The sequence below is a fragment of the Haplochromis burtoni genome, unplaced genomic scaffold (genome assembly GCF_018398535.1).
Source record: "Haplochromis burtoni strain Fernald_Lab_line unplaced genomic scaffold, NCSU_Asbu1 Contig_4, whole genome shotgun sequence".
NCBI classification, from domain to species: domain Eukaryota; kingdom Metazoa; phylum Chordata; class Actinopteri; order Cichliformes; family Cichlidae; genus Haplochromis; species Haplochromis burtoni.
The window spans coordinates 4035816-4062684 of NW_024582365.1; the positions used below are offsets into that span (position 1 = coordinate 4035816).

Below are 26869 nucleotides of genomic sequence, written 5' to 3' on the forward strand. Positions count from 1 at the left end.
CTGAATAAGTCATTATGTCAAAATTGTGAGTTAGGTGTCTTAAATGATCAGCTTACTAACCCAAACGTGTGAGAAAATCAATCTAAATTGAGAAAATATCTTCAAATTTCGAGTTAGTAAATCGATTTTTTTTTTTTTTAGATTTTAATCCCGTATTTAGATTTTTTGGATGATATTTTTTCCTTTCTCCATATCCATACAATCCAGAGAGTTAGTAAGCAGATAACGTTCCTGACGTCTGCCACAATGATGTAAAAACATTTTTAATCTAAAAATTCAATTGATAGTTTAGAGCTATTTACAACTTTAATAAAGCTAAGACGTATTTTTTAAAATTATAATTAATATTATTTATTTTAGATATTAGGTCACTTAATCAAACGAACAAGACTTGTTACAAAAATTAAATTTAAAATTTGCAAAAATTACAAAAGTAGATATATCTCTTGATGTGTCGATATAATACACAGTATGTTATATTATGTTATATTATGTTATACTAGATTAGATTAGATTATAGAGGAAAATGCGCTGAAACGGATGTTTGCATTAGCCACAGGATGTTGTTACTAATCCGACACAAGAGAGGAAAAGCAAGCCACACTCGGGTTTTTCCGCGAAAAGCCACGAAGTGCAAACTCGTTCTACTGTAACTGTACTGAAGCTCCACCATTGGCTCCAACTGTCCGTCCGCCGGGGAAAGGAGGTGGTCGAGGAGGAGGGGTGTGTGGATTTGCTGAATGACGGCTCGGTGTGTGTTGACACTTGAGAACCGCTACAGCCTACGGGACATGCACAGGCCTACCTACGTTACATGTCCACCTTGTAAAGATAAGAAGAAGCGTCTAATTCTTGCATTTAACATCGGGAAATGTTGATGATAGCGCGGGAACTGCGCGACGGGGCTACACGGAGTCGAGGCGGAGCGGACGTTTTCGCAGGTTGATGATCCTCTTTCGGCACCGAGGAGAAGAGCCAACACAAGTAAATACATGGTGTTAGTCTTTATAGGCGGTTAGGCAGGCTTGCATTAAAAGGAAGGATAGGCGGTGCGAGCTAATTCCTGGAAATATAGACCTCCGGCCAGAATGACACACGCTATGTTTGCAGGTTGGAGTTTATTCGCTGAAGTTGGGGCTGCGAGCAGCGTGTAGGAAGCTTGTGTGCCAGGAAAAACACCATCCGTCTTTCACGTTTGACAGATAACCAATCAAAGCTGTTATTCAAATCGGTGCTCTTATGTCAGCGACCTATATCTCATGCATGTGCGCCAAAAGCCCACAGTAGCCTCTCCGCCAGATCAGACAGCATGGGGACCAACGGGCTAGACAACCAAGCGCAGCCGTCCGACGGAGAGTCACGGACGGAACAGCCGGCTCCAGGTCCTCAGATGGAGCAGAGGGATGCCCCTCAAGACCTAGACACGAGAAAGCATGACCAGGCGGACGGCAGCGAGGGTAAAATCGTGAAGGAGGACAGCAATACGCAGCTGATCGAGACCGGCTGCAAGCCACCCCTCACGCCGGGTTCCGACTTCGAGGCTAGGGTGCAGGTAGAGACGCCCGGCCACGGAGCTGGCTTCGTCCCACCCGAAGGTGGTTTCGCTGGCTGGCTGGTGGTTTTTGCTGCAACCTGGTGCAACGGGTCAATCTTCGGAATTCACAACTCCTTCGGGATCCTGCACATGATGCTGGTGAAGGAGCACACAGACCCTGAAGACCAAACATCCCAGTTCAAAGTGGGTGAGTAAGTACTATCTGAGCAGTATCTCTCTGCTCAGGTGGGCTGGAGCTGAAGCCACAAGTGAGCTGGTGGACAGGAGTAGAGAATCTTGATGCACATTTGGTTTATAATTATAGGAATTCTTTTAAAAGTGGAAATTAGAGCTGTGGAAGTGCCATTTAAAGCACAATTACTATAATAAACATTTTAACATCAACTTTATATTAATTTACAGGATGTTTATTTTAATATGTATATCACTTTAGAAAAAAGTGGAATAACTTAAATCCCCAGTGGAACACTAAACACAGTAATGAATAAAACAAGTGCCCCACCAGCACATGTAAAGTATGCTCATTGCTGCATTCTTATTTTTGAATTATTATTTTCTTCTCTTACTCTGAAATTGCTCCTTACATCCTGTTGAAATCTCTAGTTTTCCAAAGCACCAGCATTCTAATGAGTTACAGGCACTTAACTGAAAAAGCACCGTAGGCACTTGTTAACTATTCATTAAGGCTGTCTGTTTATCTACAACACAGTTTGCTACAGTGGGTCCTTTGATAAAGGTTTCCTTAATGATATAGTGAGCACAAAGGACTGAATATTTGTGAACATTTGCACCGGTACTGAGCTGATATTGGAGTGCTGTTTTTTTCTTGTTATATTTTCCCCTCTTGGTTCCCAACAAGCAAACAAAGACAAAAATTTTAAGCTATTTACCACAATATCGTTGAACATTTGGCCAGAACAAAGCTGTTTTGTTAAATATCAGCCAGGGTGGTAGTAGACAGATAATTGCAGTTAGCGAGGCCGATATTGGTCGATACGAATGTCTGACCCATGCATTGCTGGACCAGTATGGACAGACTTGTTAGAGTCCCCAAGATGCACATGACTAATGATTAAAAGTCCTGCAATAGATATGTAAATCAGGGATATTGCTTCTGCTTGTAGTATTTAATACAATCTAACAGTTAGTTATTATTAGAGTCACATCATTACCCTACCCACTTCTCCCATTTCAACCATTCTGTTTAGGATCATAAGCTTTCATTACTAAATGGTCAGACTATTTCTCTATCCTTATTTACTGTTTGCGCTCAGCTCCCTGCAACGGGAAAGGCACTATACAAAGCAGTCAAGGATATCAGTCTTAATAAAGAAATCACTGATGCTCATTTACAGGAATGTGACAGTTTAGTCTTGTTGTTGCAGATAAATTAGTCCCCAGAAACAATGGGCTTGGTGCTACTCCAATTGTTTGCAGGAATCTGACATTTTCTTGTGCCTGCAAGTCCAGTAGAAACATTTCTATTCTTCAATGAGTTCACAAAGTCAGCGTCCAATTTGTTGCTAATGAAGCTCTGGCCTTCTGGGTAACCGTGGCTTCTAGCTTTGTGCTTGTTAATCTTGTTAACAAATACTGACTAAAGGAGTAATCACGGGAATTCTTGTTTGGGGGGAGAAGAAAGGGACCCTCCTGCCTTTCTTTCTCCTCCTCCCCTTCCTCATTGTGAAAACCGTGAAAGCTGCTTCTGCAGTGTACTGATCCATACAGAGAAATGTTTTGAGCTCGGGAATCATGTAACAGGAGTGGATGTTTTTCTTAAAATCCTCGTCAGTTCCCGCAATCACATGCAAAAGTTAAGGTCACAATGTGGGAAGGGATTATGGCACTAATGCTGTTTGCTGGAACAAATGTTTATTATTATTATCAGTATAAAAGCAATGGGGGGGTATAGGAAAGACATCTTATTTATTAAAAGAAGCTGATGGAATTTTATACAGGATGTTTATATTCTCTCCTCCCCATTTTTTGACGTATTTAGGATTTCATCTCCAGCATTTTCTTGGATTTAATTCTGGGTTGAGCTCATATGTGAACAGATTAAGTGAGTAGGCTGAGACCTGACCTTTTTACCTCAGCAGCAGGAAAAAAGCACAGGGGAAGAGCTTAGCTACAATAGCTATGATCTTAAAGGCTTCTTTTGAGATATCCAGTCGAAATTCACACGTGTACAACATTTTAAAAGATGTCAGACTGCTCAATAGAAAAAAAAGCAAAGGACCATAAGGGATAACAAAAGGCTGGATATAATGAAATCATACTTAGAGATCACCATTAGGCCTTGCTGAAGTCTTTTATAAACATCGAGGAGTAAACAAGTGAGTTTCAGAATACCGTAGCAGTATCGAAGTAGGGGTTGAGAACAGTAGGTTCTTTAAATTTTTTATGACGGCGAGGTGTGTGTGGGTTATGAGTCACATATGGTAATGATTTGCTCCGTGATTACAGCATGACACCTTTACTCATTTTTTTCCCAGTTGTTACCACAAAAATGTTGGTAAACTTGTAAAGTGAGTGCACGTGCCCGGCACACCTTTCTTTTGAAAATGGAAGGGGGGGGAGCCCCCAGTCAGGTGGTGTGCGAATGAACGTGGCTGCACCGAATGTGGGAGGAAAGTTCAAAATGCAGCCGGCACTGTTTCAGCTGCAGCAAAGTTGGCAAAGAGGGAATGTGTGTGAAGGGGCAGAAGAAAGGGACTGAGTGAGGAAGGAATAAATTTTTCGTTGAAGCCTAAAACTATTTCCATCTATGTGCCACCGTGAAACGGAGCAGGAGGAAAATTGTGATGAGAAAAAAAGTAGCTCATCAAGTTCTACTTGTTTCTAAGCCTAAAGTTGGTTTACTTACTGAGCGTTATGCACTTTATTCTCTCACAAGAATACTTAATGACTCTGTAGTAACTATACCAGTAGGCTATGGTATCTGTGCGAATGTGAGAAAACATCTGATGACTCCAGCTGCAGAAGCCTGTTGGCTTTAGTCACCTACATTACATCAAATCCCGCTAGCTTGAATGTGCTGTGCTTCACAAATCTACAAATCAACAGAGAGAAATGCAGTGAAATGATTCTTGGGGACTTAAACATCGCCTGGATTTCTTCATCATGCACTCTTAAAGAAAGATGACAAAGAATGCGAGTGATTTAACTCAGATATTTATCATTCCTACCACAGTAAGCTCTGGCATGTCTAGACTCATGTCTGCCTCATGCACTGACCACATCTACACTAATGGCACAATAATGGATCTAGTAAGTATAATATAATAGCAATGACCAGAATCATTAGGTCACAGATTCTGCTTCAAAGACTTATGATGTAAAAAATTCACAGGGGAAAAGAACACACCGAGTGAAAGATTCAGAAATTACATTACGCTTGTTCTTGGATATCTTACAGACTGTTCTAGACAAGCATGCACCGATAAGAAAACTCACTAACCTATTGTGAGCAGCGCTTTAGCCCTGTGGCTTGATGTGGAGCTGAACTAAATGAAGCATGCTGCAATAAAACTGAGAGAATAACAGAATAAACCACCTCATTTTTAGAAACTAAATCTGGAAAGACTGAAAACACAAGCTCAGTTAACTAAAGCATGATAGGAGTGTATTATAGAATAGTTTTACTGACATGTTAGGCACATATATCTTTGTTCATTGAGTCTAATTGTGTCAAAACCCACTATGTATGTAAATAAATAAATATGTAAATAAACTGTTTTTTAAACAAATGGAAATCAATAAAAGCCACGATGCGAATAACTTGGATAGCAAACTTTTTGTTGAACCAACTGAAGAATTTATCAAGAATTGTATATGATTTTTAGGCTTTACTTGAAAGCAATACAAATAGAGGAGGTTAAAACGTGTTTCTCTGCACAAATGGGCTACATAACCTTGATGGTAAATGAATAAGGATATAGCCGATTGCACTTTTGAACTGTTGTCATATTATTAACTTTAGTCGGAAAGAAACAATTTCCTCTCAAAGCCAACGGTTTTAGCCTTTATAGCAGGTAACTGTTATTCTTCTATCACTGGCCTTGACGGCAGCTCAAAATCTTTTTATCTTAGCATAGAAAACTGATGCCTCGTTACATTAACCGCTAGATGTAAAATGAAAAATGGTGACGCTTTCTTGCGTGACGTCAGTGCTGATTTCAATATAAGGAACAATGAACTATAACTGAAGTACCTTAAAGCTTATATTTTCAGTGTAGATGCTGGTGGCTAAGTTACGGTTATTCCGCTAAGCCTGCAGACACAAAGGGATCGAGACCGGTCGGCAATCCCCAGAAACCTCTGGTTGCTAGGGAAAATTTGTGTTCCTCTAAGTTTTTGGAAGTGACATTTGTTGAAACTGATTGAATTGGGAGCTGCATTAGAAAATTCCTTACATTCACTTTGGTTGCTAGCAGATTGCTGGTCCCTCCTAATTTTCATGGAAGAGACTGACAGTGTGTAAAACACTCGCTAACTACTAGCCTAGCAGTATTACAACTTAAAAAAATACAACCAAAAAACAAAAATGGAGCGGATTCACCTTCAAAGTTCAAAGTGTGGTTTGATCCTTTCAGGATCCAGTCAGGAAATGTTTGCTTTAGTGGCAGAACCACACTTCCTTATGTTGCAGTGCTTACAGACAAGTTGGTGTCTTGTCTGGATACGACTTCAGGGCAGGTCCAGCTTTTAGGTGTCAGTCTGGATAAACAGCTTACCTGGTCCTGTCACACTGATAGGATTGAAGCCAAAATGAGTGGCGCAGTATCTGTGCTAATTATGCGGTAGGTAGCTCAGTCAGACAGATCAAACAATTACTGGGTTTATCTCATCTTGACTATTGATCAGCTGTTTGCGTAGAACAAGGTTATGTGTTTAGCAATTTGTTGTTTATCCAGGGTAAGTGTAGAGGGCCTGCTGTTGGATGAAAGTAGGGGACACACTTTAGTTCTCTTTCATTACATTTCAGCTGTTGCTACACCGGTTGTTATTATTAATAAGAACTGCTAATATCGAGCCCCAAAAAAGCTTAAAAAGTTTATTCCTTTTTACTAGTCAAAAATTAATTGCCCTGTCACCTGTAGTCTAATTTATTGCTAGATTTCTCTTAATTTAAGTGATTTCTTGGGTCCATTTAAAAAATTACTCGTGATGTTTTGTTCCTGGTTCAAAGACTTTGAGACAAGCTTCTGCCAGATAGGCTCCATTAGTAATGCTGCAGGTAAAGGAGAGCCTTTTTAACTCAAACATCACAATGTTTATGCATTCATAACTTTAAGTGTTGAAAACCCTGAGAATACTGAAATAACAGGCCTGTTATAACTCACTGGCCTGGACGTTGGAAAGTATCTGAAGATTAAAAGCAGCCATTCGCTGCATGCTGACAATATATAGTTAGGAATAACTACAACAAGCCAAAACTAGTCAACAAGTGAGAGGCATTAAAGATGTTTTACTAAACTGCTTAAAGCTGTCTTCCAAATATTGAGTTGTGCTTCATCATATCTCTGTTTTCTTTGTGTGACCTTGTTGTGCATTATTTATCTTGGCCATCGTTAGCAGTCAGGTAAAAAAAAAAAACCTTTTAAACTCTGTTTCACTTTAAACTCATTGATTCATTGCTTAAAGGCAACAATGGCGTCTTTATTGAAAGTCTTTCTAATGTTAAAAAGCCTTTAACAGAACATTAAACATGGGGAAGAATGAAGTGCAACATATGCTTATAACATTTGTATACACAGTGGTTGGAGAAACTGGGGAAACCTTCAAAGACAATGATTCCAGGTTTCTCTCTGTGTTTCTTCAGTGGCTAGTTGTTCATTATTTTAGATGTGCTTAATAATCATTGTTGGATTTTCTCAAAAACATCAAAAACAAGTGAAGTAACACAATAGTCTGTCTGCCAAGAACATGTCTTAAACCATTAACGTAGGGCTGTGCTCTTGGTAGGTAGTGTGTTATTGTTTTTCCCCTGCTCCAGATTTCTCCAGCATCTCCCAGGACAGCTGGAAATCTTCGGTTGGCAGATCAGGGTGCAACGAGGCATTTTTAGCATTCCAGTGAACAGTGGAATGGGTTCAGGTTGGAAAAAGTTTCTTCAAGCTCCATGCGCTTATAAAAAGGTATATAAAGATGTGTACAAAGAGTATTTATTGGTTGATTTTGGTTAGTTTTAGGCATTTTTTTCTGTATTTAGATAGGATGAGGTCCATTTAACCAGGCGCTTGGCTCTGGACCCTTCTACTGATCACAATTTAGCCTATGGGGTATGCACCCTAACGACTAGGACACCAGTGTCCCCTCAATACCAAAATGCATCTGTTTATAGATGATGTTGCAGAAACTATCATTTCAGTTCAATCCAATTAATTTCAGTTGTACTACTACGCCGACACATGACAGAGTAAAATCTCCGCAAAACGCATCCATTAAAAAAAATAAAAAGGATTACCCCTTTCAGCTTTATTAATAGTGTCAACACAAGCAGTTTGCACTTACTCTCAGCCTGAAATATGATGCGATTTGTAAACATCAGAGGGAAGGGTTGATTTTCCTGTGAGTGGTACCGAGTAAACAACTCAAGGAGCATCCTGATAGCTTTGCTGTCAGAGCTCATTTATGGTCTGAGCCTGAGCTGTTTGAAGAGACTCCTGGTTGATCTGTGACAGATGGGCCTCCACATGCCTTCTGCTAGCAAGCCTTTGCGAACTGTGTCGCCTCACCTGTTGTACTTTCTATATTTGTGCTAACACAACATCCTTGCCATTCTACTGTCTTTATGATACAAGCAGTGTTTTCTCATTCTTTAAAATGAACATTCTGTCCTTATTATGGACTTTAACCTTTAACTTGGTATGGTATTAATTATTATAAGATAAAAATGACTGATTTAAAGGTGACTTTTATGCTTATCTTCATCTTCACAGTGTTGTTCTTGGACTCTACTGTAGTATTCGTGGATGATTCACAGTTGATTCACAGTTGACTCACATGGGCGACCGTGGCTCATGGGGTTGGGAAGCGCATCTGTAACCGGAAGGTCGCTGGTTCGATCCCCGGGCTCTCTGTCCTGGTCGTTGTGTCCTTGGGCACTTTACCCTACCGCCTACTGGTGCTGGCCAGAGGGGCTACAACTGTAGCTCCCTCCACCAGTGAGTGAATGAATAGTGGTATTGTAAAGCGCTTTGGGTGCCTTGAAAAGTGCTATATAATTCCAATCCACTATTATTATAGATGATTCAACATGTTTGATCTAATACTGGACATTGGTGCGGCTTGTAAGTTTGTGCACTGCCTGTGTTTGAAGAAGTTTTAGCTCTTTTCTGGCTAAATTCAAGCCAAATATCTCATGATTGACTGACTGACCACATTAGGGATATGTGCTCTCATCATATAGATATAGAGTAGAAAAAATGCTCTGAATCTGTGCATTTGGAGCAGTTTGAAACCTGAGCTGGATCATAGGGATTACTCGTACATAATCAAAAAACACACTGCTGGATCGTAGCAGTGTAAAGCAATGTATTTGTGTTTTTCAGTTTATTATGTTGCCTCAGCACCTGCTAAGAGCATTTTATGTTACCTTGAGGGACAAAAATACCTATGACTATTGTTTCTTTAGGAGTATGTCCCCCAAGACGCTCTCAGAAACAGTGTGATGCATTGTTTAGGTTCAGCAGTATTTCCCCGTGTCTGCGTCAGCCGTGGAAAATATCGTCAGAAAGCATTTGAACAGATGTGTTTTTGATTGTTTGGGCTCACTGGCTCAGAAACAATAATTTTGAGCTGAAAGCAGCAGTGCGCTGCATTCGCAGTCGTCTAAGCGGATGGTTTCATACACTGCGGGATACATTGGAAGTGAAAGAAAATTTCATTGGTGCTTCTCAAAGCAATGAAAACAAAAACAACAGCAAGGGATCTTTCCAAGGACAGTGTCTTTGTTATTCTGGAAAACCCACAGACCATATTCTGAGCAGTTTCCCTTCAAAGTATCTTACTTTCTGCCCCCTTAAACAAGGGGACTAATGACCTATTATTCCTACTCTAGTCATTTGATATGAATCCTGATATTCTCAAATTAAGACTGAAAGTAGGCAGTTAAACGTCATTATTTCATTTCAAATCCGGTGCTGTGGACAACAAAATAGTGTCAGTTTCTCATTGCACTACAGCTGCTCATAAAAAAGGATCTGTGAACCCAATAATTTAGTAACTGCAGTGTAGGTAATTTAATGCCTGGTTAAATTTCAGCTTTGTTATGAATGGAGTAACAGGGCCTCTGTGATATGAATGACTTAGTTTTAGTGTACCTTTTAGCTGTCATATATATGGTTGTCTAGGATGGCTACACAGATTAGAGTAGACACAGTTAAATAAATATACATTTTAATTACATAACACATAGAAGAAATCCACAAAACACAGTTGTCTTGCATGCATATATTACAGCTTAGCATAAAGCATGCTGAAATCATTAGTCTTATATAAACTTCTTATTATATCAAACCCAACCACATTTTTCTGCCTTAAGTGTTCTTACTCTAACATAAATATGGGTCCTATAGAGTCTGCTGCTTCTTGTCAGACTGCATCTATCACGTTAAGAGAAGCTTGTTAACCCCCTTCTTTGCTACCCCACACAAACAGACATCTTTTCATTTGGCTCCAGTCTCCCTCACTGTGTTCTTTTGCTTTTGTTTGAAAGTGTTTGGACCTAATCCCCTCTAATGAGCACAGTGCACTCAGTTGTTGTGTCAGGACACTGGGAAATGGGGTTTTGTTGTGGGGCTGGCCAGAATATAGAGTATGCTGTAAGGCAGTGTGACACGGGCCTGTTGTTTTGACCCTCTGATTTCACATCGGACCTTTTGGTTTGTCATGTCCAAACTGTTATCGGTGCAGTACTAGCACTGCAGGTGCTAGAGCCATTAAAAAAAGCAATACTGGAACTACATTATAATGCCAAACTGACCAATTTGAGGGTTATAAAACACTTCACATCTCTGTGTCAGATATTGGGCTTTCCAAGAATGAGTCTGCAAGAAACAGCATGCTAGCAGGCAGCAGTGCATGTCCAGATGGGAACGCCGCAATCACTAGCTGAGATTGGTGAGATTAAGTTAAGAGCCTGTGGTATTTTCCAGACAAACCAGCTGGACATCTAGTATTGAACAGAAAAAAGGAAAAGTATTACAGGTGGTAGCTTAAGTGGTCTTAGGAGCTACATCAGTAAGAAATAATATCTGAAGCTGAGGAAATGCAGTGAGTTTAATTCAGCAATAGAAGCACTCATAACTATCAGCCAGTTCACACTTTTAGGTAACTTAAAGGGCACTGTTTTTATGTTTGTATGTCTCACTACTTGCAAATTCCTCAAAGTATGCTATTTAGAATTTGACTGGACTAGAAAAAGTCTCACCTTGAGCAATAAAGCATAATTTAAGCATCACAATCTACCTATGTATTATAGTGGACCATTTATGATGGTCATTTATGATATACTCATTTGTAATATGAGTATATCACTATCTACTAGAGCACCATTGGGAGGTGGTGGAACAGGAGATTCACAGTATGGATGTGCAGCAAGTGTGTGATGCTATGATGTCAACGCGGACCAAAATCCTGTTTCCATCACCTTGTTGATTCTGAGTCTAACCCAGCACTGCAAGGTAACAAAGTGACTAGTGAATGTGTATCAAAAGCATTTAATATATTATACTATTAAATCTACTGAAATTGTTATTGAGGATGTAGATTCCACCTATATGGCTGGGTGTATGACCCCCCTCCCCTTTTTTCCATTTAATTTGAAAGAATAAACTGTAGAAAGACTCGAGTAGAGTCCTGTGTTTTAATCGTACTCTGTGTACCAGAACATGTATTACATGTATAGTATAGTACATAGTGTTACATAGTGTCCACATTTAAGACTATTTATACAGTGGTGCACAGCTCATGTTTCACTCTGAACTCAGTGTGTGTGTGTGTGTGTGTGTGTGTGTGTGTGTGTGTGTGTGTGTGTGTGTGTGCGTGTGCGTGCGCGCGCTTAGGTGCATGAATCCTGCCATCAGGCTGTTTAGTAGTCTCTCTGGTCTCATTTCTTTTGGACTGTTGGACCAGTGTGACCCAAGTCCCAGACACCATGGTAGACATCAAAGCTACCTTTGCTCCCTCAGAGACTGGATCCAGACATGTGTTTGTTTGTACTACAGGGTACGCGGTGTCTCTGCTAGAGAAATCTGCCTCGTTATGTTTTAACACTGCATGCTCTACAGGCCAGAACTATCCACTTTGATTCACTTTTTGATCTGCTTAATCACCATGAGAAATCTTATAGAGCGTGTCTGATCTACATGATGCAAGTGTAGACACAATAATGAGTAGAGTTACATAAATGTATATTAATAGCAAATCACATCAGGTGGTGAGAGAGTCACAAAGACAGAGAAGAAAAAACTAGTGTGCAGCATACAAAGCTTTGTAGTTTTTCAAAGCTTCGGGAAATCTTGTGGGCAAAATTCTTATTGTCTGGGTTAATTAATACCTACTGTATGGGGCATTTAAAGGCAAGACTCAACATGCTACACATGTTTACTTTGAGCGTGGCTGCTGCTGAGGTCAGGTGGCAGATTTGCAAACAGCTTGCAAGCTCTCAAAAACTTTAAACAAAACATAAAGATTTGCATAGAGGCCCAGGCATACGTGCATGAAGGCCATGTTGTTTTTCAGTGATGCCTTTTTTAAGTTTTATGCAATAACTTCTACACGTGGAAAAAATTATGTTTTAATGGTCAAGGACTGCACACACTGATCTTTGCTTTGTGTACAAACAGATATAACAGTGTCTTTTATTTACTTTAGGTGATAGGTATAACACCTGAGATTTCCACATGCTTCTGATGATGAATTCTTTCTTCTCTCAACTTCCTCTCCAGCCTGGGTTGGGGCCCTGGCCATGGGCATGATCTTCTTCTGTTCACCTGTGGTCAGCATGTTCACAGACCACTTTGGCTGTAGGAAGACGGCTGTGAGTGGGGCGGCACTGGCTTTTATAGGACTGCTCAGTACATCGTTTGCAAAGTAAGACATGTTTGTCAGATACGTCCTTTGAAAATATGAATGAAACCATGTAAAATTATATGCTAAATCAGGGGCTCTAGATGTTTTGCCCTTTTAGGCCTCCAAGAGGAAATTTTGTGGGTAAACCATTATGAGCTTGCACATGAAAAACCCATGTGGGCGCCATGTCGGCTAGCCCATGTGGTCCTCTGTGAGAGTTTTCTGTGGACAACCTACACTGGGTTTATTTATTATTATATTTATGCTCGTTTTTCTTCCTGATGTCCTTTTTTTTTCATTGTAGTTCCTTGATCCTTCGTTACTTCACATACGGCATATTGTTTGGCTGCGGCTCCTCCTTCACCTTCCAGCCCTCGTTGGTCATCCTGGGCCACTACTTCCGCCAGCGCTTGGGTCTGGCCAATGGTGTGGTGACGGCTGGTGCCAGCCTCTTCTCTATGGGCCTTCCGGTGTTACTGAAAGAGGTGGTGGAACCTTTGGGCCTCAGCAGAACATTCCAGATCCTCAGCGTCTTCATGCTGATCCAGGCTCTGCTGGCGCTAATGTTCAAGCCTCTGATCCCTGCTGGGGGAGACATGGGCCCCCAAGGAATAGGCCCCGACCATTCCGAATCCCAAACTCAAGCTAATGCTCAAGGTGGAGGCAGGTGGAGCAGGGCGATAACCACCATCAGGAAGTACTTCAATTTGCGTGTGTTTCACATCGTCACATACCGAGTGTGGGCATTTGGAGTGGCTACAGCTGTATTGGGCTATTTCGTGCCATATATCCATCTGGTAAGAACATAAGATAGGCAAGAAGTAATTGTTTCTAAATGGTGCTGCTTTATAAATATTTACAATAAGCCCAGTTTTTATGTGAATAAAGAAAGCACTGTTTAACAGCCTTTCAGTTATTTCTGCTGTGGTAAAACATTCCGACCTCTTTATTTATATTATGCGCTTACACAAAGAGCATTAGAGATCAGTGGGGTTCCTAATCATGGGTTTGATGTAAAAATGCTTTTTCTCAGCTGACACTGGAAATGAGGGGGAGTGAGATTGATGTCAGAGCCATACTGTTGCACTGTGGGAGGTCTGGTGCCATTCATCTTCTGTAGGCCTTTTGGAAAGAGGGCAATTGAATGCATGTCAACTGAGTAAATGAGCAGTGGCTGAACATCGCCTTTGTCCCTCTCAATAAGGATAACAGAGTTTGTCACAATAGCTTCTGTGAGGAACAGCACTCAGTTGCCAGGAGTTAATTGTGCTCTTCTTAATTTTTTTTCTGCTTCAATGTACAACCTTTGAAAAAGGTTGCCCAAAGGGAAAATCTATATTTTAAATGTGTCATGTTGAAGCCAAAGAGCTTGACAGTAGTTTACTAACTAAACTACTCAGCTAGAGAAGCCGAAAGTAAAAGAAGTCCATTTATCCATTTTGTTTACATCCACAAACTCAAGTATGTTTTCAAAGTCTGAACTCTGATTGAATTTGGTGTGTGATAGTAAGATAGTAAAAAATGAAGATGAAGTGTTAAGTTGCTGTGAAGTTGATCTCCCTCTATCCAGATGTCGGATGTTCCAGCTCCGGCCTCCCTCTGTCAGGCCTGTTGTTTCAGGCCCGGGCCCAGATGTAAACACTGCCCCGGTCTTTGTATTGGCTCGACCATCTCAGGAAACCTCTCCTGTATGGCCTCTCTGTATCCCTAAACATACCTATCCTATGGCCATTGATGAATGTAGACCTTCAAAGCAGAGCAAATATTTCACAAGGACCAGCATGTTCAGGAAAGACTTCAGAGGGCGGTTTCATGTTTTGGATCTAATTTGGGGGTCACAGCTAAAGGGAGCGGGAGGCTCTGACCTATATGCGTTCAGTCTTCCTGCTCCGCTGTTCCAAAGGTCTGTTGATGTGGACATTTTGTTAATGTTTGAGGTTGATTTGGGGTGAAGGATGAACAATTCCACTCCAACAAATGCTGAGTGTAATGTTTTCTCGGCAATGAAGAATACGGTTCATGAGCACGTTGTATAATATCTTTGTCATTATATGCACGATGGACTTTTACGGACTAACAGTGTCCACAGTAACGATTCTGTCTTATTGTGTCTCTCAGATTAATTTTGTAAAAGAACAGTTCAAGGGCACTGAAAAGGAGTGGGTGCTCCTTGTTTGCATAGGAGCATCATCAGGGGTGGGACGCCTCACTTTTGGAAAGATCGGGGACCTCATTCCTGGTCTACGGAAAGTCTACATGCAGGTGAGGGAATTATTGAAGCTCTAAAATTTATGCAGACTGCTTTTCTTTACTGTTTGGTCTGTTTTTGGGAAAACCTAATGCACTTCACAGTGGTAAGTGTGCCTGTCAAAAAGTGGTTTTTATAAAATTTGCCTCATTCACCCACACAAGCACTTTTTTTTTATGCTTTTCCTTATTATGTAAGAGTAACTCAAACAGTCCCAGACCATCCCACTACCATCACCATATTTGACCGTTGGTATGATGTTACTTTTCTGAAATGCCAGATGTAACGGGACACACGCCTTCCAAAAAGTTCAGCTTTTGTCTCGTCAGTCCACAGACTATTTTCCCAACAGTCTTGGGGATAATCGGGATGTTTTCTGGGAAAACCTAGATGAACCTTTATGTTCCTTTTGCTCAGCAGTGGTTTTCATCTTGGAGCTCTGCCATGCAGGCTTTTTTTGCCCAGACTCTTTCTTATGAAGTCATGAACACTGAGGCAAGTGAGGCCTGCAGCTCTTCGGATGTTTTTCTGGGGTCTTTTGTGACCTCTTGGATGAATCGCCACTGCGCTCTTGTGGTAATTTTGGTCAGCCGGCCACTCCTCGAAAGTTCCCCACTGTTCCGTGTTTTTGCCAGTTATTGATACTGGCTCTCCCTGTGGTTCACTGGAGTCACACAGTTTTAGAAACAGCTTTATAACCTCTTGGGAGTTTTCACTTATTTTGATTCTCATTTGTTCCCGAATTCCTTTGAATCGCACTATGGTGTCTGGCTTTTGACGATCTTTTGGTCAACTGCTTACTTTGTCAGTCTGTTTAAGTGATTTCTTGATCGAGAACACGTGTAGCAGTAATCAGGCCTGGGAACTCAGCTTTCCAAAGATGTGATATACAACAGTTAATTTATGTAATAATTTGTTTAAAAACGGCATTTTGTGTTTACTTGTGTTTACATTTGTGTACATATGTACATATGTTTGATGATTTGAAACATTTAAGCGGGGCAAACACTTTTTCACACACCTGTGTTGTTTGTTAGGCCCAATTTTACTGAAATATTTATTTTTTATTACCTTGGTGAAATTAGAAATTCGTTTTTATTAATGGCTTAATGGCATTATGTTTCTCTGGAATGAAAAACAGACTTGCGAACACAAGGGGAATTACATGACTGGATAATGTCAGGTTCCTTGTCTATTTCCCAGAAAATAGACAAGGTGACGTGAGAGCAATTTGTGCAGTGAATACAAACAGGAGTTGCCATTTCCTGCACGTGCGGCTTCTGCTGAATGCAAAACACAGGGATCCATTGTTTTGACCAGCAAACTCGTTCAAGCAGCTCACTAAGCAAAGGGGCACGGAGTTGCCGATTAATTAAAATATAAAAACAACTTTGAAGTTGTGGGACATGCATACTTAAAATGTGCTGATCTGTGATATCAAGCAAAGTATTTCTAAAGCTTCATTTGCAGTATTAGTCATATAAAGAATTTCCTGACAGTGTGGCGGTGAATATTAAAGAGTCTAGTTATGCAAGAGTCTTTTATAGAATGAAATCCAGTATGTTTCTTTTGTCCAAGTGTTGAACACAGTTTTTAATTGCTTAAATCCACATTGTTGTAGTTGTGAAGGGATTTGAAGTAACATTCTTTGGCTCTTTGAAGTGACACAGAACAGTCATTCACAGCATTCATGCCGTAGACACTTAGTGAACAGACAGCTTTATATCTTTTATATTTTTCATAATCATTAACATGTAGTTTATTAATCAGATTGATGACGGCACCGGTGCACTCAGGTGAATTACCATAGTAAATGTAACTATGATGCTGAACTTTGCCTGACGGAGACGTTAGATGAGAGCGATGACACAGGAAGAGTCCTGAATTGGAAAAATTAATTCAAAAATTCTTTTATGTTGTTACCACAGAAATGCACTTAATTTAAATAGTATTTCACAGTAAGGACCAACAGGTCTTACCGAGCCAAGTGGTAAGACTTACTCATATCAGAACTTTGTTTTTCTGCATATTTAAAGTATGTATGAGAACATATCAGGACTTTTCATCGTTCATGATCAATTTCTCTGGCAGACAAAGTACTTTTTATTTTCTCAAATAACTTTACCTGACATAAATATGTGTAGGTGGAGCCTGTAGATGGAGGGTGTGTCCACTTGCACACGTAACCATATCTGCCTGAGGCCAGATTTACATGCATGAACAAAGGCAAAAAGAAAGCAATGTGAGCCATCTGACTGACTGCATTTAACGCATATTTATCTGTCAAAAAGATTGTTAGGAGAGCATCAAGACGTTCAAAGCTTGTTTATGGGTTCTTGCTGTATTTTGCAGGTGGTCTCCTTCATTGTTCTTGGCCTGATGTCCATGATGATTCCTCAGTGCTCGATGTTCGCCGGGCTGGTGGTCGTGTGTGTGTTTCTGGGACTGTGTGATGGATGCTTCCTCACCATGATGGCTCCCATAGCTTTTGAGCTTGTCGGGCCCATGCAAGCCTCGCAGGCTATAGGTTACCTTCTAGGCCTCATGTCTATCCCTATGACTGCAGGTCCACCTATCGCTGGTAAGAAGCTATATATGTGTGTGTGTGTGTTTTCCACTTTTTGAATAGCGCAGATATATGTCATTTACACATCTGTGCTATGCTTGTTGGCAGTAGGGATGCACAATGAGCTGAATTATATTAGCAGAGAAAAACCTTGGACGTGGGTACAACTAACGTAATTGGTAAACGGAAAAAGACAAATGCACAGCAGGACAGGTTATACACTGGTTTGTGTTTAGAGATGGTTGGGCTCATGACCAGCCACTGCCCGTCTCCAAGGATTAGTGTTCATGAAAAAGCACACACAGTACTGATCTTCGATCTGCGTTCTTTTGTTCCGCTCGCTAATAAAAAAATAATACCTAAGAACACTAGTCGCAGCACGCTGCTGACTCAGGCATCTTTTGACTTTATCTCAACAATCTCTTTTGCCTCTCACACATACCAGAGCTGCTTTTACTACACAACTTTCTGACTTCCTGACAGCTTTTTCCTGGCCTTTGTAGCCTCAGCCAACATACTGAAACTCTTAGATGTCAAATGCTAAATGTACTTTTTTAAATGAAGAGTCATGCTGTCTGGCAGGGTTTTTTTTTTTATTTCTTTAAAAGAGATTTAGTTTTCAAAATAATCTTCACTTCCTAATGACAGATTTTTGTTTTGCATTGCAGTATTAGAGACAGCAGTGCACTGACATAGATCAATGGCATATCCAAAGCTATGCCAGCAATATTGGTGCAACCAATAATCCTGCTTACTGTAATAATAAATTACTATGCACCTCTTTCATAGTGTGGTTAAACAAAAAGAGGCATTATGACAGTATATACCTGCAAATTGTTCAACTAAAAAAAAACCTGCTAGTTGTAGCCTTGCTGTATTCATTTCTTTTGCAAAGTCTTGTTTTCATAATCAAGATATAGGAGATCCAATTTCATCTTTAATGTTTTCTATTCAATAATCAGAAATTTAATTTTAATTTTGGGCATTTTGTCTTTTTTCACAATTGACCAGAAATCTAGGAAACAAGACAGAAAATAAGGAATTCTTACTGTCAAATTCCATGAATTTTACAAAAATGAACAGCCTTGTTTCTTGGCTTTCTGTCTCCTTTGTTAGCGAACAGTATCACCAAAAAGTAATATGAACAGGCGGTGCAGGTGGGATGTTAATTTAAGAAATTAGACTGCACTACTTGAGAATGCACACTGTGACCTGCATGCAGAGAAAGTGTCTTTTTTATTGACTTATGGTTACTGGAACCAAAGAACTGTGTTAGAGGAAAAACTGAGGGGCTGCACCAGGCCCCATGATAAGAAAAACAAATATTAGTTTGAATTGTGACACATACAGAGCCTTCAATTGGAGTCCAAAGATAAAACATAGTTGGAAATGAGCATATTGGGGCCCCTTTAAGCCACAAAAACAACCATAATAACAACCATACTATAGAACGTAAAAACGGTTCGTTTATTCTAATGCTTAGTTAGCATTAAAGCCTACAAGCAGACAAACTGAAACTAAGTAACACTGTGTTTATGAGGCTTGACAAAGCTTATTGTCTTCTAGGCCCAGAGCTGTAGTTAAACCCCCCCCCCCTGCTCTTTTCTCATGTGTCCTTGAGGCCCAACAAATGTGGATTTCCTTCCTCATATAATCTTTGCACACCCTGGTCTGTAAATGGTTTGAATACTGCATTGTTTACTACAACGTTTGGTAATTACAAATCTTTTTCTTCACTGCCTTCGTCAACACACGGCCTGTCTTTGCTAGTGTGCGATGTCCACCATCTGCCGGGCAGCGGAGTAGCTTAAATGCATTGCAGGATGTGGAAGAGGGTGTACATTTATTTCACTGTGTGTATACACAGTATAAACAAACTGGGAATCTGCTTGATCTAAAGCAGATGTTTTAATCTTTCCATTCGCATTTTGCTTCCTTACCTCCTCTGCACAGGTCTCCTGCATGACTATTTTGGGAATTACACAGTGGCCTTCTCCCTGGCTGGTGTGCCTCCGATGGTGGGGGGCGTGGTGCTGTTCTTTGTGCCCCTGATCCACCACAGGCTCCAGCGAGGCCAGGCATCACCAGAGGAGACCTCCACAACTGCCCACATGTTGCCCAGCGCCCCACCGGCCGAGGAGCCCAAGAGCTGCTCTAATGGAGACATCCTCCCCGGCTATACAGATGTAGAGACACACATCTGATCGCATCATACAAAGGTTAGACATATTTACATATGTCAAATGCTGCTCGTGTATGTGAAAACATACATGTATGCAATAACATCTAGATATTCCAATTCCTTCTAAAACATATTGCATATACTGTTTTTCTCAGGGATTCAGCCCACCAGCACCTTTTCTCATCCATAATCTGTCCTCCACCTAACCAGAAGTCTCAACTGTGGATTTCCTGTTGGCTGATCTTTAACCTGCAACCCTCCAAGACCCCCCTCTTTGGCTGTTTTCTTTCTTTTTTTTGTTTAATGCGAAGAGAAGTTGACAATGCTCTGGCGACAAGTCACGGAGTGGATGAAAAGAGGGCACATTAGCGTCGGAGGTGGATAAAAGCAGAAAAGCACAACGTAGTCTAATCTAGTCGTTGTAACACATACCTCCAAGAGGAACTAAATGAAGACTAAAAAGCTGTCTTTCTGATTTTATAGCATTTAATCGTGCTACCTTAGCTTTTGAAGCTGTAAAAAAGATACACTTTTATTTTTAGATCTTCTGAGAAGAAGAGGTATATAAAATAACAACTAGTGAAGGGATAAAGTCAAAATGTCTTTATGTTGTACCTCAAACATCTGATTTCTTTTTAACACAATGTGTTTTATTTAGTATGTGTAGCTAAAACATGGTTATATCTTAAATGATTTGCAGCTTTGCTGTATTCGGCTCTGCGCTTCTGTTTCTGTTTTCTGCTGTTACAGCTACAAGAGAAGCATGCGTACTGGTTGTACATGTCACAGGAGGTAACAGATATTTCTACAAGTAGATGAGCCAGCAGATACAATCCACCTCAGCTCAGCTGCACATGAGTTTTAGACCCTGGCGTCACTGTGTGTTCACACCCCGCTGTCTAAAACTTAAGCAAAATTTCTTCACCAGTCTGCCTGCAAGGAGGACGTGTGTAATTGTGGCAGCTGTTGATTCCACTGATTCATATGCAATGAACCTTAGTGTTTTTGACCTGTTACCAGTTTTCAGTGTTGGGTCAGTGACTTTTCACCACCACAGTTAATAGAGGGTATTTCCTCCTGAGTCTGTAAAGCATAAATGTTTGCTTTTTTTCTCACCAAACTACATTTTTTTTAGCAGGGTGCTACACAAATCTGAATTAACTGTGTCTGACACAGCTTTGAAAAATAACTGACAACAGTTTTGTGCTTTATAGGTGTGGAAAGAGTTGGAGTCAAGCAGTAGTTATGGGAACTTAATGGCTGTGAAAAACATAGACTTTATTCAACTTTGCAAAAGGCATTTTGTTTGAAAGTGTATGTGTGTGTGGTTGCCTAGTGATCTTAGTAAAGACTAGTTTGAGTTTCACATCCTTTCTGCCTGTTTAAAGGTTATGATGTGGCCTAAGGATTGTTTACAAGAAGGTTATGGTTGGGGTGTTGGTTTGGATGGTTAGGGTTAAAGGTAGGGATGATGTCAGTGATCTTCCTCACAAAGATAGTCATGCATCCTGTGCGTGTGTGAATCTGCATTTAATACTAGAGGCATTTATTTAATATGAAGCTAAGTTGGGGTCTGTTGATGAAGAGGGGGCAGAGATTAAAAACTGCCAAATGGCCCAAGCCCTCATCAGGCCGTCTCACAGATAATCCAGCCAGTTTGCTGCTTTAATTTAGCATCACTACGATGACATCACTAGTTGCTTTTGCAGAAATGGAAAACAAGAGACAAAGTTGCAATCTTGTTGAGATAAAGTATTCCCTCGGGAGGACAATCTGTAGTGGTAACTACCACTTAGCATTTTGGACCACTTACCTCTGCGCTTTTAGATTGCAAGTGCTCCTGAACGACAGACTTCAGCGAACAGACGTGAAGTAGAGCTGCAATAATCAGCTGTTTGAGTTACACAATTCTACGTGGTTCTATGCATAACTGAATCACAAAGGGGGGAATGCCGTGGCATTCAGCTGGTGTTTCTTTGTTGGTTTCCCCTCCTTGCTTTCACTGCCATTACTCAGTCCGCTCCTGCTTGACAACAGATCGGAGCATAAAAGCTGCACAAACCTCACTGCTGAGTGTAGTTTTTATATGGACAAATGGTTCTGGATAGGAAACATACACCTGTACCTCAGTAATTACACAATCCTCAGCAATCCAGTTGAACACTTCGACATTCTCTATTATTTTATAACGTTGCTGTTCTGTGTTGAGATTTTTCTTTTTTTCTGTTACAGTCCGAGAGCCACAAAACTGCCAAATGTCTGTTGTCAGTCAGTCTCGCTTCCTCCAAAACAGTTGGTGCGTAAACGTTTTTAACAGATCTTCTGCCTTCGTATCCGTTTACTCTGTTGTATTCAGTCCTCAGCATTCCCGCTCTTCCGACACATTCACTGATCGTTGTCACCGTGAGTTCTCTTCATGAAATTGTCTTCAGCTGAAGAAATGCTGTTATTTAACTGTCAGATATACTTAATAAGATGGAATAAAGGAATATAAACAGTTTATATGCGCAGGTTGGGAAGCAAAATCACACGTCTCTAGTTTGAGGTCTAAGGCTTTGTTAGATTTTATTGGCAGTGCAAACGGTTGTTTACATAATTTGCAGCTGCTGCTGGCCAATAAAAAAAAATATGGTGGTAATTAAAAATGATGGGTTTACACCAGCCATATAAACGAATGGTTTAACATGATTTCATCCCTCCATGCAAAGCCTCTTTTACTTAACTAAAACAGTCACCAGCTGCCCAACAGATTTTGTAATTAAGTATTATAAATGATTTCAGGAGATGCTTCTAGAAGTGCAAATTCAGCGTCCTTATAGAGTTGGTTTATATTTATATGAAGTGCATCCACCCATATGTAAATATGAAATGTAATGAGGCAAATTCTATTATATAAACTATCTTTTTTGTGTACACTGTCAATTCCACTGCTGCTCAAACTAGGGGCCTGTGTCATTTATATTCCACCACTGGTAAAAAAAATTAGATAAAGCTAATGTCGCAACATTATGTCCTCTTCGGTGACCCCCCAGTTGTGAAAAGTGATTTTTCTTTATGCACCAATTATATCTGTCCAAACAAAATGTAATAGATTTCTTCTTTTTTTCAGTTTTTAGCATGTCATTGACTGTGAAGATACATTTTTTGCTTTTTTTCTTAATTTTTAGTATGTTGGCATCATGTTAATGTTTTCCAAATCACACTTTTGAAGACGAAAACAAGACATTTGAGTCACAGCAGAAACCTAAATTATGAAAACTTGCCTGCCTTACATTTACCTATACACGTGATCAAAATTTGTTTCCAGATTTGAGACCAGAATTAAAATCGTAACATTTTCAATTATACCTGTGCTACTTTTCTACTGATTATCTTTGATTTTCTAACCGCTTCGTCCAGTTTCTGGTCAGAAGCAGCTGAATGCTTTTTATTTTGTAACCTACTGTAGATTAAGATACAGAAAAATGACATATATTACTATAATTCTTTTAAATGAATCATAAATAAGTTTTTTTTGTGATACTGCTGCAAAGAGAACTGTTGAGTTAGTTTGTGTGTCCGGTTCTGAAGGAATACATAAAGGCGAAACACCCAAATGAATGAAAAATGAGACACATGAGTACATGTGTATGGTTACAGGGTGTCTGCTAAACCAGTGTTTGGCTTAGCAAAGCCGTTTGATCTATGCAGCATCACTGGGTTTGTGGTCCACTTTATGAGACTGCATTAATTTCATTCTGATCATGTCAGACTGTAATAATGAATGCTTACTTGGACCACAAGTTGCATTTGTCTCTGTAGCACTCAAAGCTGTAGCTGGTAGTAGTTCGGGAACCGCTAAACCTACAGTACAGCCCCTTATACTTTACCTAAACTATGTATGTACTACTAACACTACTACTTGTTTTACTTAATGTTTTCTTTTTAAATACTTTGTATTATTAGAAGGCTTTGAGTTGTTGTCAGACTTGTCACTGTTTCCCAGAAAGCTTCACCTTTTTCTCCTGTGCTGCTTGTGACATACACTATGCATGTAGCAGCTTCAAAGAGGCACATTAAACTCTAATGTACACGTGAAAAGGCAACGCTAGCATGATTCCCTATGTGCTTTCTTGGTTGTTTCAAAACCCATACAAATACAGGTCAGATGAACTAAATGTGATTATACTGTGTCATATTTACTTGTTTTTTTTTTTCTGCTTGTTTGTTTTATAGGTAATTAAAAAAAAAGCATAATTTCTTCACCATTTGCAGTAGCAAGCCTTGTTATACCGGTGTGCAATGTGTCATTTTGCTGCTCTTCAGACCTCAATCTCTGCTTACTGTGTAACATCTAAAACAAACAGTATGTGTTAAAGCATAGCTGAGGGTCTCTATTATACGCTGAGTCATGATTTGCAGATTACTATGGATCCCTTCCAGGAAGAACACAATATTACAGGTCGCACATGCATAATGTATAGACCTTTCCACGCTCCACATGTTTTATTCAGTGATATTTTTTTTTTAAATGATCTTAACTGTAGGCATCATGTTTCCACATTTATAAATGTTCCAATGTTTTTAGTAACTGTGTTTTTAAATTTTGTGAAAAACTTAATGGTCAAAAGTTTTGAGCACTCCCTCCATTTTCCAGGTATTTATTGAGATTAAGGCTGTTAATGTCTATTGACCGTAAATGGTACAAAGGTAAGCAGTAAACTGCAACAAAAACAGAATTAAGAAAATAATTTCCAGTAGCGGTGCAATTCAACGTAGCTTTGAAAGTAGATGCAAACAATTTTTCTAGAGGCAGCCAAACATCGAAAGGACCCAGAGGGCCAGCTTCAACAGGAACATTCTGTGATTTAATTGTTAGGGTATTATTTACTTGGTCATGAGGGAGTTCTTTATCATTAGTGAAAGCTGCAAAACATGAAAAAAATCATTCATGTCCTCCTTCACATTTTCCAAAACCGTGCAGTGGGCCAGACTGGAGTCCTTGGCGTCCCTATCCCTGCCCTTGAGCCTTATATTTGACCCTCCTGGTTTAGACACTATTTGATGTAAACAGCAGTAACTGGAAAAGTGGAGGTGTGCTAAAACTGTTGACTGATTCTGTACGTTGTCTGGATGGTTCTGCAGTGATGCTCAGCTAAGACCTCCTCACAGTCTTACATATTTCAGTACAGGGATCTGATAAACCTTCCTTCTCTAACCTCCAGTAAGGTTCCTGCAGTTAAACCTCTATGGCCTCTCGTCACTTCTTAAAGCTGCCACCTTTTGTCCGTCTGTTTCACACAAGCTGTACTTTTGCAAAAAAAGAAGCTTTTTTTTTTTTAAATATATATCTATCTGTTTAATTCCTTTTACAGAATGATCAAACAAGGCCAGTGTCATCACATGATCTGAGATTAAGTCATGGTGCTAGAAAAATGTATGGATTTTTTTTTGTCATAATTTTGAATCTGTATCAAAAAAGGCACATTTTTTTTTCTATTAAACCTATAATAAAGACATAATATTGCAGCTCATGCTGTCACTCTTTTCTCTATAGCTGTGCGCTTCGCTTGTCAACTCTTTCACCCAACTGGAGATTAATTTAAGTGTAATTCTGTGCTGTTGTCCATGGACACACTCTCGGTCATCAAATGTGCAATCTGTTCACTATCACCAGAGCAACATGGCTGTGTTCATTCAGGCTTTAAGTCCTGCGCTGGCCTCAGTATTCCTCACTTAGGCACCCGGTCATGGTTAATCTTGAAGTTTACGCTTTGGTGAATCAGCTCCGGAAAGCAAAGCTATTTATGTACAAAGGAAATGACTGGGCACGTGTCACAAGGCAAAGAATAAATCAGTTGTTGACTTCAACTCTGAGCTTGGAGCTCCTTTATAAAGCAACTATAAACACAATGAAGAATGATATTTCTGGGGCACACATTACATTATTTAACCCCTTTAAATGTGAGCGTTCTAATATTGCATGACTATATAGTGTTTAATTCATGGATTTCTTTTATACTTCTGTAGGCACATGTTGTTTGTCCAGCCATCCATCCAAGTCAATTCTCTCAAAAGTGGCTAATTTACACCTTAACATGATTGGACGCTGAACTCCACCCTCAAATTCTCATTCTATATTAAATCCATCTCAAAATCTGCAGAACACAGCTGAAACCCTCATTAATGCTTTGATCACTTCCCACCCAGATTACCTCCTGGTTGGCCAGTCTATCAAAGCCCTGAACATGCTGCAGTATGCTCAGAACAGTTCTCTCCTTAACGTTTTTCAGATACCCCGTCCATGCAGTATTTAAACCCAGAGTACACCATCACTCATTGTGCGACTGTTATGGTAGTGGTAGTATACCTCAGGCCACTTTTTACTTATTTGCTCACCTGTGTGTTTGGAGTCATTATTCTTGTACTTACCTGTATCCTACTTCCTGTTTGAGTACCTGCTGTAAAGAACTCGCTACTAACCTGCCTGAGCAACGCTTGCCCTACCAGCCTCACTACTTACTACTTACTACTACCTCACTACTGATCTTTTTACTTACTGGAAATCAACCTTATAGAATGAGACAAGAAGTCACAACCTTATTTTCTAGTAAATTTACTTGAACTAGTCCTAGCCATGGAGAAAGGAGAGACACTGTACTAAGAGCTGTTTGGTAAACCTGCTAAAGAAATTGGCCTGAATTTGATTTCTGCTGATGCTGCTTTACCAGTGATATTCATTGTTCTTCCAAAACACAAAAATCATTAAACCCTTTGACTCATTCCTACATGTTGACCCCTCTAGAAGAAAACAGAACGATTTTCCTTTAAGAATTGTTTTCATCTAATCCTCTAGATAGATTTGCAGTTAGTGACTGGTATTACCTGTTGGAACAGTACTGGCTTCTATCTTACCACAATAGTGTTGGCACAGCAAATGATCTGCCTTGAAGGTACTTTAAGGAAGTGCCTTAGAAAAATATGTTTTAACAGTAGATCTTTCCATATAGTGAAAACTACAGAAGATTGTTTTGACTGCTTGTTTTTGACAAAATAGTTACCGTCACTGAAGTTTTTACTTATTTTTTTTTAAATATTTGTTATCTCAAAACGTCAAGTTAACTATAAATGTCAATTAATTTTTTTTTTATTGAGATAATAACTCCCCACCCCCCTTCAGCAGCTGAAACAAACTTCAATACTAAACCTTTTTTTCCTAAAGCAAACACCAATGTAACACTCCAAATTGTCCAGCAGGGG

At 39.9% G+C, this 26869-nt stretch overlaps 1 protein-coding gene across 1 annotated transcript; it reads left to right on the plus strand.

Moving 5' to 3' along the window:
• Positions 1 to 580: 580 nt before the first annotated feature.
• On the plus strand, positions 581 to 25138 carry slc16a2 (solute carrier family 16 member 2). Its single transcript, XM_042221543.1, has 7 exons — positions 581 to 1742; positions 12511 to 12655; positions 12939 to 13431; positions 14753 to 14896; positions 17235 to 17463; positions 19402 to 19667; positions 19786 to 25138. Exons 1-6 carry the CDS (start codon positions 1310 to 1312, stop codon positions 19650 to 19652), a joined length of 1695 nt encoding a protein of 564 aa, XP_042077477.1. The 5' UTR covers positions 581 to 1309; the 3' UTR covers positions 19653 to 19667; positions 19786 to 25138.
• The last annotated feature ends 1731 nt before the right edge of the window (positions 25139 to 26869 follow it).